Source organism: Raphanus sativus, chromosome 2 (assembly GCF_000801105.2).
Source record: "Raphanus sativus cultivar WK10039 chromosome 2, ASM80110v3, whole genome shotgun sequence".
Classification (NCBI taxonomy): Eukaryota; Viridiplantae; Streptophyta; class Magnoliopsida; order Brassicales; family Brassicaceae; genus Raphanus; species Raphanus sativus.
The window spans coordinates 4,856,521-4,870,053 of NC_079512.1; the positions used below are offsets into that span (position 1 = coordinate 4,856,521).

The following is a 13,533-nucleotide window of genomic DNA, read 5'->3' on the forward strand; positions in this document are numbered from 1 at the left end:
ATTTTTTATAAAATAAGAAAATATTTGATTTTACCATATATACATTATTTAAATTTTAGAAATTTTACTTTCATATGGTTTTATTGTCTTATTTGGTGTATATTTTTATGTTTTATAGAACTGTTATGTGATTTTTTGATATATTTACTAAATACTATCAAAATATATTAAAATATTAAGAAAATAGATTTATTTTCATTGTAACCAACAATATAATGTTTATTTTGTACTTATATAAAATATATATTGATAGATTATTAATTTATGATTTAATGGGACTATGTATTAACATAGGAGTTTTAAAAAATTTATTATCTTATTATTTTATCGATTTGTATCATATTTTACACTAGCCCAAGTTAGGACTGGTGAAATTTATTATTTTATAGAGATTATTAATTTATCGAGTATTAATTTATGGAGGTTCTACTGTATATGATCACCAGTTGATCAAATAAAAACTTGAAAAAAGAAATAGAGATACATCAAAACAAGAAGAAATGCATTGAAAAAATTTATAACCCAAAAAAGATGAAGTAGCACCTAAAAGAAAAAAGTGGTCACGTGTCAAATATTGATTGGCTATGAACATCTGAAGATTCAAAATCAGAGGGGGGGGGGGGGGGGGTATTATCGTAAATCAAACGGCGTGAAAAGCGACGTACAAACCTGGTCGGTAACCCTTAAAAAAATAACCATCTTTCCCTCTAAACCGGTTTCCTCGTCGTCTCGCATCTCGCGTTTCTCTCAGATCTCTCGGTTACATTCTACAGAGGTACGTACGTTTTCACGATCTGGATCTGAGCTTTTGCATTTCTCAGTGCTTACACTATTTTGATTTCACGTAGATCTCTGTATGTGATTTGCTCCGGAACCGTTTCGATGGTTTGGGAATTGATTCCGTTTAGGTTGATTAGTAACATCGATGTATAATAATAATGCGATTAGATTCTTATGCGATTAGCCTCTAAGATTGCGTGGATCTGTTAAAAATCTCTATTCGATTTCATTTCCCATAGACGATTTGATCCGTTAAGAGAGAGATCATGAGGTTTCAACCTCTGTGTTTGGATTAGATTCGCATGATTCTGATTCGGTAGCCTCTCTGGATCTGTTCAAATCTCTATTCACTCGTAATTGTTCAACCTCTGTGTGTTGGATCTGACTTAGATCTTGATCTTTAGAGGATATGCATGCAATTTAGGTTAATAGAATGTGGATGAGGTTTTGATTGATGACTCTGTTTCTTGTGGTTGGTTATGTGTGTGTGCAGTAAAAGATGGGGTTGAGTTTCGCAAAGCTGTTTAGCAGGCTCTTTGCAAAGAAGGAGATGAGGATTCTGATGGTTGGTCTTGATGCTGCTGGTAAGACTACTATTCTCTACAAGCTCAAGCTCGGTGAGATTGTCACCACCATCCCCACTATTGGTATGTATGCTTCCCTCACACTCACCGTAATAATAATACTAAATTTTTGATTTGAGTATGATAAATAACTCTAGGATCTTTCTTGTAGGTTTCAATGTGGAAACTGTGGAGTACAAGAACATCAGTTTCACTGTGTGGGATGTTGGGGGTCAGGACAAGGTATGAGATACATCATCCACTTCTTTCAGTAGTGTTATGCACTTCTTTTGTGCGTCAAAATCAACAGCCTGATGGTTCTTAGCTGATTATGTATCTTCCACAGCTATAGAAAGTTAATTGTTCGAGAACTTTTTTGGTTTCTTTTCAGATTCGTCCCTTGTGGAGGCACTACTTCCAGAACACTCAGGGTCTGATCTTTGTCGTGGACAGCAACGACAGAGACAGAGTTGTTGAGGCTAGAGATGAACTGCACAGGATGCTCAATGAGGTTCATATCGATCACTATATGATGAATTTTCTTTTTCATCATACCCATTCAGAAAGTCTTACAAACTCTAGTCCTGGTTTCTTTTTTTGTAGGACGAGCTGCGTGATGCTGTGCTGCTTGTGTTTGCCAACAAGCAAGATCTTCCTAATGCGATGAATGCAGCTGAAATCACTGATAAGCTTGGCCTTCACTCCCTGCGTCAGCGTCACTGGTAGATGAACATATCACACTAACAATACACTGAAACAATCAAAAACCTTTTTTTTTCTTCTAAATTTCTTGCCTTTGTTGCAATCTACCAGGTACATTCAGAGCACATGCGCTACTTCAGGTGAAGGACTGTACGAAGGTCTGGACTGGCTCTCCAACAACATCGCTGGCAAGGTAACTTTTAAGTTTCGAAAACATAATGTTTCTCTCTTTCTGGTCGCTTATTTTCTTTTCCTCGTGTTGTTAATCTTACGCAGGCGTAATGAGGGTGAGTTGCATTTTGCATCGAGATGATTGTATCTGCTGTGATGCAAGAAAACATTATAAATATTATCTGAACCTTTTTGCATATTGGGTATGTGAATGTTTTGATTGTGCAAGTAGATGTCTTGTCTCTAAAACTTACTAGAAGAACCCATTTAAATAAGTTTTCCTGTATTTTGTTTGAATATGAATGTTATTTTCCTTTGGCGTATTTATTTGTAAGCGTCATACGTTATTTTGTACCATAGATACATCAAAATGTTATTTTGCTTACGTCTCTGGACCCGGGTTGTTAACAGGAGCCTTGTCCATTTTTATGTCTTGCACAGTGTGCAAGGCAGTGTAAACAATCAAAAATGAACACGAGCTCAAAGCTAATTCCATCATCAAGAAAAATAATCCTCACTGAAATCGATGATCAATGACTACCCTTTCAACGTGGATCGACGACAAAGCGTAGGATAGATTTGTATAAGGAATAAGGGGTCCAAGCGTAAGGAAGCTTTTTGTTGGTGTTTGGTCACGCAAAGCATACAGACGTTCTTTCATGGAACGCGAAAACGAATTCATCCAGCCTTTCAATCCCGATGCGACGGTCTTAGAGTGTAGTGACACCTTCTTCTCTCTTTGTGAGTAGGAGCCTTGTGAAACAAGATTGCCACGTGTCGATTCTTAGCTGAACTTAGCGCGAAAAAGAAGGTTTCTAGCCACTGTTTCTTTCGCGAACTGCGTGCTGTTTTTGGTGAAAACGATGGCTCTCCTTTTTGCTCTACTGTAAATGAAATTACTTTAGTTTCTCTCCCTCCTTTTCTAAATAGCTTTATGTGCTCATTAAGTTGGACCAAGTTCTTTCTTTGGTTTTCTCAAGGTCTTATGATTCTGAAACACTATACCGGCTTCTTTTTTATTTGTATACTAGATTTTGACCCGCGCTTTGGAAGCGCGGAATATTTTACGATGAAAAAAATTCACTAATAACTTAACAAATATTTTGGTAAATTTTAAAGAGTGTGTATTTAAAATATTTTTGCATTTAAATCAGTGTTTTTAAATTCAACCCGATTGTGATTATACCGGTTAATCCGGAGATCTGACAATTCAATTTAAGTTTTTAAAAAATTCATATTAAAAAAATCACTAAAACCCGAGACTAACCGATTGAACTGATGGATGACCGATATGTAATCTAATTTGATTTAAATTGTAATATTTTCATAATTTGTAATCTTATAATCCAAATTTTAAAGTTCATTATTTTGCAATTTATGAAATTATGACATTTCTACAAAATTTTAAAGAGAAAATGATAGATATAAAATAACTAAAATTAATTATTGTATTGTTTGGAAACATTGATATTAGTATAAAAATATATTGTTTGGAAACATTGTTAGTAGTATAAAGAAATAATTATATTGTTTGGAAACATGGATAGTAGTATAAAGAAAGGAACATTAGTGATTTAATGTAGGTTTAACTATAAAGCATAAAGGTGTATTTAATTTAAAAACTTACAAAATAAATGTTAGGTCCAACAGAATGTTTCTGTTTTAATAAGATAGATGATTCATGTAGACTAGAGATTAAGATTACAAAAGTACAAATCACACAAAATATATAAAAAGTTATAATAATCAAAACATTTGTGTTAGTGAAAAATGGTAATAAGTCCAGCTGCGGAAGGGGCCCATTACGATGAGCGCTTACATGGAACCTCTCCAGCTAAACCGGTTTCAAAGCACCTAACAAAAAGAAATTGAACAAGTACAGAAGCTGGATAAATCAATTTTATCGTAACGGTAAACTCATTTTAAATATTCACTTATGCATTGGTTAGCAAACGTTTTGTGATTCTTTGGTTCATCAACTCTGGAACATATCATGCAAGGAAAACTTTTCTTTTTTAGTGAAGGAAAAAAAAAAAGAATCAAAATTCAAAATCTGAAGGTGGCCCCATTAGGCCACTGTGATCTACAAGAAGATATTGTGAACACTACAAGAAAATGACATTCAAAGAGACAAAGTTTGAAAGAAATATGAAAAAGGAAAAGAAGAAAACAAATATCTGCATGAAAGAACTCAAAATGTGCTTTGCACTAATCCCTATGTTGAATACATTCTCCTTTGTGGAACTCCACTCTGAACCTACAATTTAAAGTTGATAAACCCAGATTAGAAATTCACAAGAAAAGTTTAAAGTTAACACTAGAGAAGCTTTGATGGTGTTTAAGTAATACTATTATGCAGAACTAGTGGATCCATATTCTCAGCCTTTTTATAAAAAAAATGAAAAAAAAAAATCTGTATTTTTTTCTCTCCTGATATTTAGCAAACTTTATAACAACTATCAACTATACTATTACAACAATTATGGTGTATAAGTATACTATTATGCAAAATTAGTGGATCCATATTCTCACCTTTTTATTAAAAGATGAAAAATGTATTTTTTTTTCTCTCCTGATATTTAGCAAACTTTATATAATTATTAAGATTTATAACATTAAATTATACACAAGTACTAGGGAATTGAAAAATGGAAACTGAAGAATATGAAGAGGTGTATAAACTAATGGTAATGGGAATCTATATACGGTCAATGATTGGTAAAGCAGCATCCCCACTCATCAAATCTTTAAATAAATCTTTATTGGAAAAAATGTATTGTGTCTCATCTCAAAATACTTACCCAAAGTCTCACTTTCTCTTCTTACAAAGCAATCAGAAAATGTTCCAAAGTGCATCTCTTAAACAAACCCACATTATTGATGGCAAACAAAAGCAACCCACATTACCTTCTTTAATTAGAGTTGCAAGAAAACAAAAGTGATAGTTTCCACAAAAAGCAAGCAATATGTAACTTTATTTAAAAAAAAAACAACCATGTCTTGCATAAACTTTATTTATAGAGAATGATCATAAATAAGAGTGCTAGTCCTATTAATACATTGGCCACATTTCAATGGAAATGACATAAATTGAAGTGCTATTTAACATCACAGAGCTCCCAATATCACAATCAAAAACCAAACCCACCAAAATAAAATGGAAGATCAACAACAACAACCACAGTTTCAGCAACCTCTTATTGTGTATCCATCTTCATCATCATCATCTTCCACATATGCACCTCCCTCGTCCTCTGGTTCAAGTGGCTCATTCGGTACAGCATTCATAGTTCTTGCAGCCATCCTTGTCTTGGCTGCACTGGCTTGTGTGTTCGGAAGGCTATGCAACCGTGGCCGCAAGGACAACAAAAACAACAACAAAGCTTCAAAGTATGAGAAACCGTCGTCAAAGAAGAACCGTGAGATCAGACCTGTGGAGCGTGAGCCGAGACAGAGAGGTGATGATTTGGAGCTTGGGTTCGATGTAAAGCGTCCTGGTCCAATGAGCAAACCCTCTGGTCGAAACGGAGGAGACATTGAGTTTGGGTTTGATAACAAGAAAGGAGGGGGCTGTTTAAGGTGAGTTTGGTCAACAGAAAATAGAAGAACTCAAGAGTGGGATGAACAGAGACGTTTTATTAGAGTCGGAATAACGAGGGTACAAGAGTAAGAAAGCCGGCTAGTCGATGCTCGGCGAGCTCCTAGCCGGAAGTACAAGAGAGCGGCGAGATACAAAGAGAATAAAGGAAACCCTAATCTGGCCGCAAGTCTGTGTCTCTAAGTGGTGATACCATTCCTTCTTGTCCTCAACTCCTTATATAGTCTCCTAGGTCGGTTAGTCTCGACCTAATTCGCTTCCCTTTGGTCATGGGCTTTTCGATATACAGGCCCAATCGGGATGACTGCTCGGCCCGAGCTGTTTGGTTGCTCGCTTCGGCTGCTCGTCCTCTAGCTAAAGTAGTCACGAGCCGAGTCGGGGTCAGTCGAGGAGCCGACGCCGAGCCGACCGCTCCCTCCTTGATGGTAATGGGCCTCCTGTTCGCTGGGCCTTGTGGGTGGTGACAATCCATCCCCAACAATAAGTCCCCCCCTAGCTCATAGTCGGTCGAGTAAACGATCGCTGTGAGCTAGTTGTTTTAGGGCTCGAAGAACAGGAGACTCGTTGTTGATTTTGACGGCTCCGCCAGAAATTGTCCGAAGAAAAGAACTTCCGCGATTCGGTATAAATCGTCTGGATTGATGCCGAACAACGGTCTTTCCAAACCGGGGATCTGATCGCATTCGATTCATGGTATGACGTCGAACCGTCGCCAATTGTAGCGAGGGAGCCGAACCGTTACTAGGTTTTGGATCGGGAAGCCAAAGCGTCGTTAGGTTTCGGACCGGGAAACCGAAAGGTCGCGCTTGAGACCGACGCGCGAGCCCGTCTAGAGGCCCATTTAGGCCCGTTTAGGGCTAATTATGACGCCTCGTTGAGCGCGCGTCCCCTTCCCTATAAATAAGAGATCTTCCTTCAGATCTCCCATTCTTCCGCAATCTTCAGGTACTCTCTCTCTCTCTCTCTAAGTTGCTTCTCTCTCTTTCTTCTGCTCTCGTTTTATCGTTTACTCGGTAATGTCGACAAGTAAGAAACTTTCTCGAGAACAAAAGGGGAAGATGCGTGCGGCCTCGTCGGGATCTGGTGATGACTTAGAGACGGTCCGTGGTTCTGAAGGAAGCCAAGAGGCGGTTCATCGCGAGGCGATGATGGATACAGAGAACTTGAGTCGTGCGCAGCGCGTTCTTATTTCGGAATCGAGAGTGCAGTCGCGGAAGGACGACGACGGTCGTGATCATGTTGACGATCAGATGATCCCGATAAGCTTTTATCCGGGGAACATCTTCGAGGAGCAACCTCCGCTTGATCGGGAGCGCGTGCGTCCTTCGGTCGTCGAAGGCCAGGACTGGCGGGGTGTCGAGAAGACGAGGTCGACCGTCGAGTCGGTGACGAGACTCCTACGGGCTCGCGACGCAGCGGGGGTTACGTTTATAATCCCGAATAGCGACCAGCGGCCCTGGTCTCCTCCGAAAGGCTACCAGTGCGTCTACGAGTCGTACTTCGAGGGCGACACGAAGCTGTGGTTTCCGATTCCTCGAATCGTCACTGCGTTTGCGATGCGCCGAGGAGCCGCCCTTAGCCAATTTCTGAATGGTGCGTGGCGGCTGGCCGTGGCACTGACGATTATCGGAGCAGAAGCTGGTGTTCCTCTCAACGTCCGAGCTTTCGAGGAATTAGTGTCAGCGAAGATAAAGGGCGGACTGATTTCGCTGAAGATCCGCCCCAACTATAACGTGGTGACCGGCTACCCCAACAAGACGAACAACTGGCAGCGGTCCTACTTCTACGTCAAATCTGACAGGGCTGCGTTCGAGGAGCCGCTGAGGACCGGCTATCGTGTTTTATGGGCCCGAGAGATGGGTATAAACCACCCGTCAGTTTTATTTTCCGTTTCTTGTGGTCTAACTCCCGTTTGTCTTTCTTTGCAGTTGCTCTTCCGAACACCGCAGAGTACGAGGAGGACTTTTTGACGAGCGCGCGTCTGATCGCATCGCAGAGACAGGACCATTGGAATAATTTTTCCTACCGGAGGATTAGTCGATCGATCGGGTGGATTAGTCAGCGTAAGTCTTTCCTTTCGCTCTTTCCTTTGCTTTGACACGTCCCTTTTGATATGGAATCTAATTTTGCTTTTACTCATCGCAGAGGTTTGGCGTTCGGACACGATCCCCATTGTCACGAATAAGACGAAGAGGGTCAATTTGTTCAATTCGGCCGAGCAGAGGGAGATAAACCGAGCAAGAGCGATGAGGACTATTCCAAATTTGAGTTTGGTGGTTGCGAAGAAAGTCGGCTCCGCAAAGAAATCTCAGCCCGATACCGCGGGCTCGCCTAATTTAGGAGATCCGAGCGCGACCGAGTCGGACGCTGAGGCTCAGTTGGTTAGAAAGACCAACAAGAAGAGACAGCGCGAAGAGGAGGGCGCGGCTGTCGAGGAAACGAACGTTGGGGCTTCCTCTCCTCAAGGGCATTCTGGGTCAGAGGGGAGAAGGAAGAAGGCAAGGGGCGATTCTCCCGCGATCCGATCCTCGTCCGTTGAGGAAGGCGAGCTCAGGGACCTGGAACCGAGCGGTGGTTCCAAAGATGAGGTGGTCCCCGAATCACAGCCTGCGGGCAGCCGCGACGAAGATCTTCCGGCGGTCTCTCCAAAGGCCAAGAAGAAGGACAAGGGGAGGAAGAGGAAGAAGAAAGCCGCCGAAATGGTTCCTCGAGGCTCTTCTGAGGAGCTGAACGACGAGGAGGAAGATGCCACCCGTTCCGGGGAATCGCTGGGCCCGGGGCGTGAAGTCGTGCCGGAGGAACCCGCTCCTCAGGTCGCTGAAGGGACCGTTGCTGTCCCGAAGAAGAGGAAGAAGAAAAAGAAGGGTTGTCCGGACAGGGTTTCTTTCTCTTACGACCGCGAGGTCCCGCTAGCGCATGACGAGCAGGAGTGCGGTCGCCTGGTTCGTCAGTTTAGGGGAGATCGGGGCGCGCTGCCGCCGGTCAAGGACTTGATCTTCAAGGAGGAGTACAAGTTCGCCGCCCGTACCTCCATCATGGTAAGTCGGGTTTCTGACTTTATCTCTTTTTCTTCTTATTCGTTTGCTGACGCTACGTGGTTTGTCGTGCAGAGCCTCGGAGACTGGAACGTTTTAGTGAGGAAATACGATGAGGAGCTGAGAGGCGCGTTCGAGTTGGTCGACAAGCAGAAGAGGAGCCATAAACGCGCGACTCGGGCTTTGAAGGATGCAGTCCGTGCAAAGGACGAAGCAGTTGCCCAAGAAGAAGCGCTGAGGAAGGAGCTCGACGAGCAGAGGGGAATCATGGCGATCGAGTTGGCGTCTGCTCGGGACCTGGTAAAGAAGGCGGAGAAAGAGAAAGCCGAGTTGCGGAAGAGAAATGCCGACTTGCAAGGCAAGAATGCGACTCTCGAGAAGGAGGTGGTGGCCTCTGCTTTGAATTTCTCCCGGGAGATGGATCGCTTGAGGGAATCTCGCAAACTTGAGGTCACTCATGAGCGAATCCGCGTGATGGCGGCAATGACGGGAAAATGCTCCCGACGCTTCAAAAATATTCAGGACCGAGAGAAGCGCCGTGATGATTTCGAGGACTCGCGGTGTATGCTTGGTCAAGCGCGCGGGATGCGAGACTGCCTCGAGGCTTTGAAGGAATCGGGGAAAGATATCCCTCAGGAGACCATTGATACGTACGCCGACTTGGAGAAGTACTACGATGGGGAGACGACTCGTCTGGAGGTAGGCGTGATTCCGGACTCGGATCTAACCTTGTCTCCTTTGGTGCTGAAGTCTCGGTTCGTGATCGAAGAAATCCTCGAGAAGGTTGACAAGCATGGGTCGAACCTTGAGCTGATCGATTCTGAAGCCGCGGCAGCGCTCCGATCTCCGAGTGATGGATTTATTAGGGACCTCCTCGACACGGTACAATCTCCTGCTCGTCCCGACGCCACTCTTCCTATCAAAGCGGCTGCGCCAGACAAGAAAGCCGTTGAAGTGGACCCGAAGGCGCCCGGTGCCGATGCCCGGGAGAAGTTGGTTACAATCTCCGACAGTTCGTCCCTCGGGACTTCCGATCCTGACGCGAGTGAAGGCCTTTCGGATCCGAACCGCGAGATCAGGCTTGCCTCTCCATCGAGCAAGGGTCAAAGTACCGGCAACGTATCCAGCTCGGGCCCTCCTGAGAAGAAAGATCCCCCTGCTGAGGGATGATTACCCATGTTTGTTGTATCTCTTTTTCGGCCGTTTGGCCTTGTTTGTTTAAGACCTCGTTTCTCGGCGTTAAGCCTTTGATGTATGAATTATTTTCTTTTGGTTTTTATCAGACAAGTGTTTCTTTATATATTTCCGTAAGTCGTTTAACTTAGAAGTATATAAATCATTTTTCACTTGTCCATAACCGAGAAACGAAATAGTCCGGATGGTTGCTCGCATTTGCCAGCGAGTTCCCTCCTTTTCAGATAGAAGAGTGATTAGAGAGTCGTTCGTTCGCATTCTTATTTATTCAACGAAGCTTTTACAAGTCTAACGTTCAAGTAAATACAAAGAGACTCTAATCGTTCTACTGAATTGCCGAGGAAAAGGTTTCGAGACGCATTGCAGTGATCGAGAGAACTATTGGTCGGCCAAACCGTCGTTCTTCGATCAGACTTGGTCTGAAATTTCCATTGGATAGCCGGTCAGTGCACGACGCACAGGTGACGCAAGGCTGTTATTCCCTTCGGCTGATACCTGATCAAGGCTCAGCCGATTTTGCTGGGCGAGTGCTCGTGCTCCGCTTGACGAAGGGGCTGGCATCGTTTGTTCGGGGAAAGGTGACCGTTAGTCATTCTAAAAAAAGTTTGGACTTTGTTTTGGTTGGGGCTGGACCCTGTGAAGGGATGCCTACGTACCTCGGATGAGGATCAAGCCTTTCGTAGTTCGTTTGACCGAGTGAAAGTGGCTGTAGTAGCGCATTCACTCGGACGAGTAGAAGTGACGGTTAGGTGCATCTACTCGGTTTTTTTTTTTTTTTTTTTTTTTTTTTTTTTTTTTTTTTTTTTTTTTTTTTTTCGCGAACAGTGACCTGTTGGTCATTCGCTCGGAGAAAAAGATGAGACGAATCTATTGGTAGAAGAGGCGAAGATGCATAGAGTTCCAGGCTCGTGGAACTGCCTCTCCGCGGGAAGTCTCGAGTCGGTAGACGCCTGGTCGAACGACTCGGGTGATCTTGTAAGGTCCTTCCCAATTGGTCCCTAGCTTGCCAGCGTTGAGCTCCTTTGTGTTGTCGAAGACTTTTCGGAGGACGAGATCGCCGAGCTCGAGAGGGCGCGCTTTTACCTTCTTATTATAGTAGCTCTCGATCTGGTTCTGGTAATTTTGGATCCGAAGAAGCGCTTGATCTCGTTTTTCCTCGAGTTCATCGAGGGCATCGAGGAGCATATCTTGATTAAGCTCGACGAACTGCGGCATCTTGGCGCGCCGAAGACTTGTCACGTTAACTTCGGCGGGGGCCATTGCTTCCATCCCATAGGCAAGAGAGAAAGGGGTGGATTTGGTCGCACCGCGGGGAGTCGTTCGGTGTGACCAGAGGACGCCGTCCAGCTCGTCGGCCCAATGGCCTTTCTTTAGGTCGAGTCGCTTCTTGATACCATCGATGATAATCTTGTTGGAAGATTCCGCCTGTCCGTTTCCTTGCGGGTAACGAGGAGTCGAAGGGCTTAGACGGATATTCCACTTGTTGCAGAACTCTTTGAAGTTTCCGGACATGAACTGAGAGCCATTGTCCGTTATGATCTCGTACGGCAAACCGTGACGGCAAATGATGTTCTTCCAGACGAAGGTGCGGACTTCCTTGTCCGTCACCTGAGAGAACGCTTCGGCTTCAATCCATTTGGTGAAGTAATCAGTGAGGACCAGGATGAAACGACGTTGGCGCGAGGTCGGCATTGGCCCGATGATGTCCATCCCCCACCTCATGAACGGATAAGGGGCAGCAGATGTCCGCAACAGCTCAGTGGGACTGTGGATGCTCGGAGCGTGACGCTGGCATTTGTCGCACCGACGAGCGTATGCCTCGCAGTCAGTGTTCATAGACGGCCAAAAGAATCCCAAGCTTCGAACCTTAAGGGCGAGTGCTCGGCCTCCCGAGTGGTTTCCTCCTGCTCCGTCGTGAGTTTCAGCCATTACTCGGCGTACTTCATCGCCCTGGATGCACTTTAAGAGAACCTTGTTCGCGGTTACTCGGTGAAGTTCGTCGTTCATGATGACATAGTGGGCGCTGCGTCTCTTCAGGCGTCTCGCTGCCCACTTATCTTTTGGCAGTTCTTCTCGTAGGAGATAATCCAGGAACTCGACTCGCCAATCGACTGGGGTGTCGTCACGATCGAGCATCTCAGTGTCGGCTTGATCCGGTGTCTCAGTTTCGGTTTGATCGGTGGTGGATCGTCGAGTTGTTGCAAAGATTGGAGCGATGGGAGAGCTTTCGTCGGAGGAGGGATCAATGCTTGGTCGGTCAATCCGATGTATGGGTATCGTCCTTTTGACCTGATCGTGGAGTTTGCTCCCGAGTGCGGCTAGGGCATCGGCGCAAACGTTCTCTCCGCGAGGAACCTTGGTGAGTTCGAAGAAATCGAATTCCCTAGCGAGCTCTTGAACCACTCGAAGATACGCATCCATTCTATCATTGCGAGCATCGTAGTCGCCGCTAAACTGGCTGGCGACGAGCTGCGAGTCGCAATAAGCACTCAAGCGTTTGGCTTTGACGGCTCGGGCGAGACGAAGCCCGGCGATCAACGATTCATACTCTGCTTCGTTGTTAGAAGCCGGGAAGCCGAAACTGAAAGACTGGCGGATGAGTTCTCCTGTTGGCGACTGAAGCTGGACCCCAGCACCGGATCCTTTACTCGTCGATGATCCGTCGACATGAAGAATCCAATTGGGGCTCGGGACGTCGAGATCTTGTGCAAGATCCGGCGTGAGCTCGACAAGGAAGTCGGCGAGGACTTGAGATTTGGCGGCTGTTCGACATTTGTATGTAATGTCAAGCTCGCTCAGTTCGATTGCCCACTTGGTCAGCCGGCCGGCTCTGTTGGGATTTTGCAGGACAGTGCGGAGCGGTTGGTCGGTCAGAACTTCGATAGAGTGTGACTGGAAGTAGGGTCGTAATTTCCTCGCGGAGTCGACGACGGCCAGCGCCAGCTTCTCAAGGGTTGGGTACCTGGTTTCCGGGCCGGTCATGCGTCTGCTCGTGTAAAAAATCGGACGCTGCTCGCCGCGATCCTCCTTGATCAAAACACTGCTGACGGCTGCCGAGGAGACGGCGATATAGAGAGACAAAACGTCTCCTACGTCCGGCTTGGCCAAGACGGGAGGAGTTGTCAGGTATTGCTTGAGTTGAACGAACGCGTCCTCGCATTTATCATCCCAGATGAACTTCTTGTTCCCTCGGAGGAGATCATAGAAAGGAAGACACTTGTCGGTAGATCGGGAGATAAAACGATTAAGGGCGGCGATGCGTCCTGTTAGTCTCTGAACTTCGCGGCAGTTTCTCGGACTGGGGAGGTTCAGGACTGCCGAGATCTGTTTCGGGTTAGCCTCTATTCCTCGTTGCGTGACGATGTAACCAAGGAATTCGCCCGAGGAGACGCCAAACGTGCACTTTGCGGGATTCAACTTCATCCCGTACTTGTTTAGGATGGCGAAACACTCCTTCAAGTGTGCTAGATGGTCGTCGGCTCGGAGGGAT

At 45.0% G+C, this 13,533-nt stretch overlaps 3 protein-coding genes across 3 annotated transcripts; all 3 read left to right on the forward strand.

Annotated features, from left to right (window-relative positions):
- The first annotated feature begins 636 nt into the window (after nt 1-636).
- LOC108842964 (ADP-ribosylation factor 2-B) lies at nt 637-2,601 on the forward strand. Its single transcript, XM_018616031.2, has 7 exons — nt 637-775; nt 1,274-1,427; nt 1,516-1,586; nt 1,735-1,854; nt 1,947-2,065; nt 2,157-2,238; nt 2,322-2,601. Exons 2-7 carry the CDS (start codon nt 1,280-1,282, stop codon nt 2,325-2,327), a joined length of 546 nt encoding a protein of 181 aa, XP_018471533.1. The 5' UTR covers nt 637-775; nt 1,274-1,279; the 3' UTR covers nt 2,328-2,601.
- Nucleotides 2,602-5,251: 2,650 nt separating this feature from the next.
- Nucleotides 5,252-6,491, forward strand: LOC130508477 (uncharacterized). Its single transcript, XM_057004009.1, has 3 exons — nt 5,252-5,795; nt 6,104-6,239; nt 6,357-6,491. The coding sequence occupies exons 1-3, from the start codon at nt 5,374-5,376 to the stop codon at nt 6,489-6,491; spliced, it is 693 nt and encodes a 230-aa protein (XP_056859989.1). The 5' UTR covers nt 5,252-5,373.
- Nucleotides 6,492-6,830: 339 nt separating this feature from the next.
- LOC130500513 (meiosis-specific protein ASY2-like) lies at nt 6,831-10,160 on the forward strand. Its single transcript, XM_056995540.1, has 4 exons — nt 6,831-7,674; nt 7,743-7,877; nt 7,960-8,852; nt 8,925-10,160. The coding sequence occupies exons 1-4, from the start codon at nt 6,831-6,833 to the stop codon at nt 10,017-10,019; spliced, it is 2,967 nt and encodes a 988-aa protein (XP_056851520.1). The 3' UTR covers nt 10,020-10,160.
- The last annotated feature ends 3,373 nt before the right edge of the window (nt 10,161-13,533 follow it).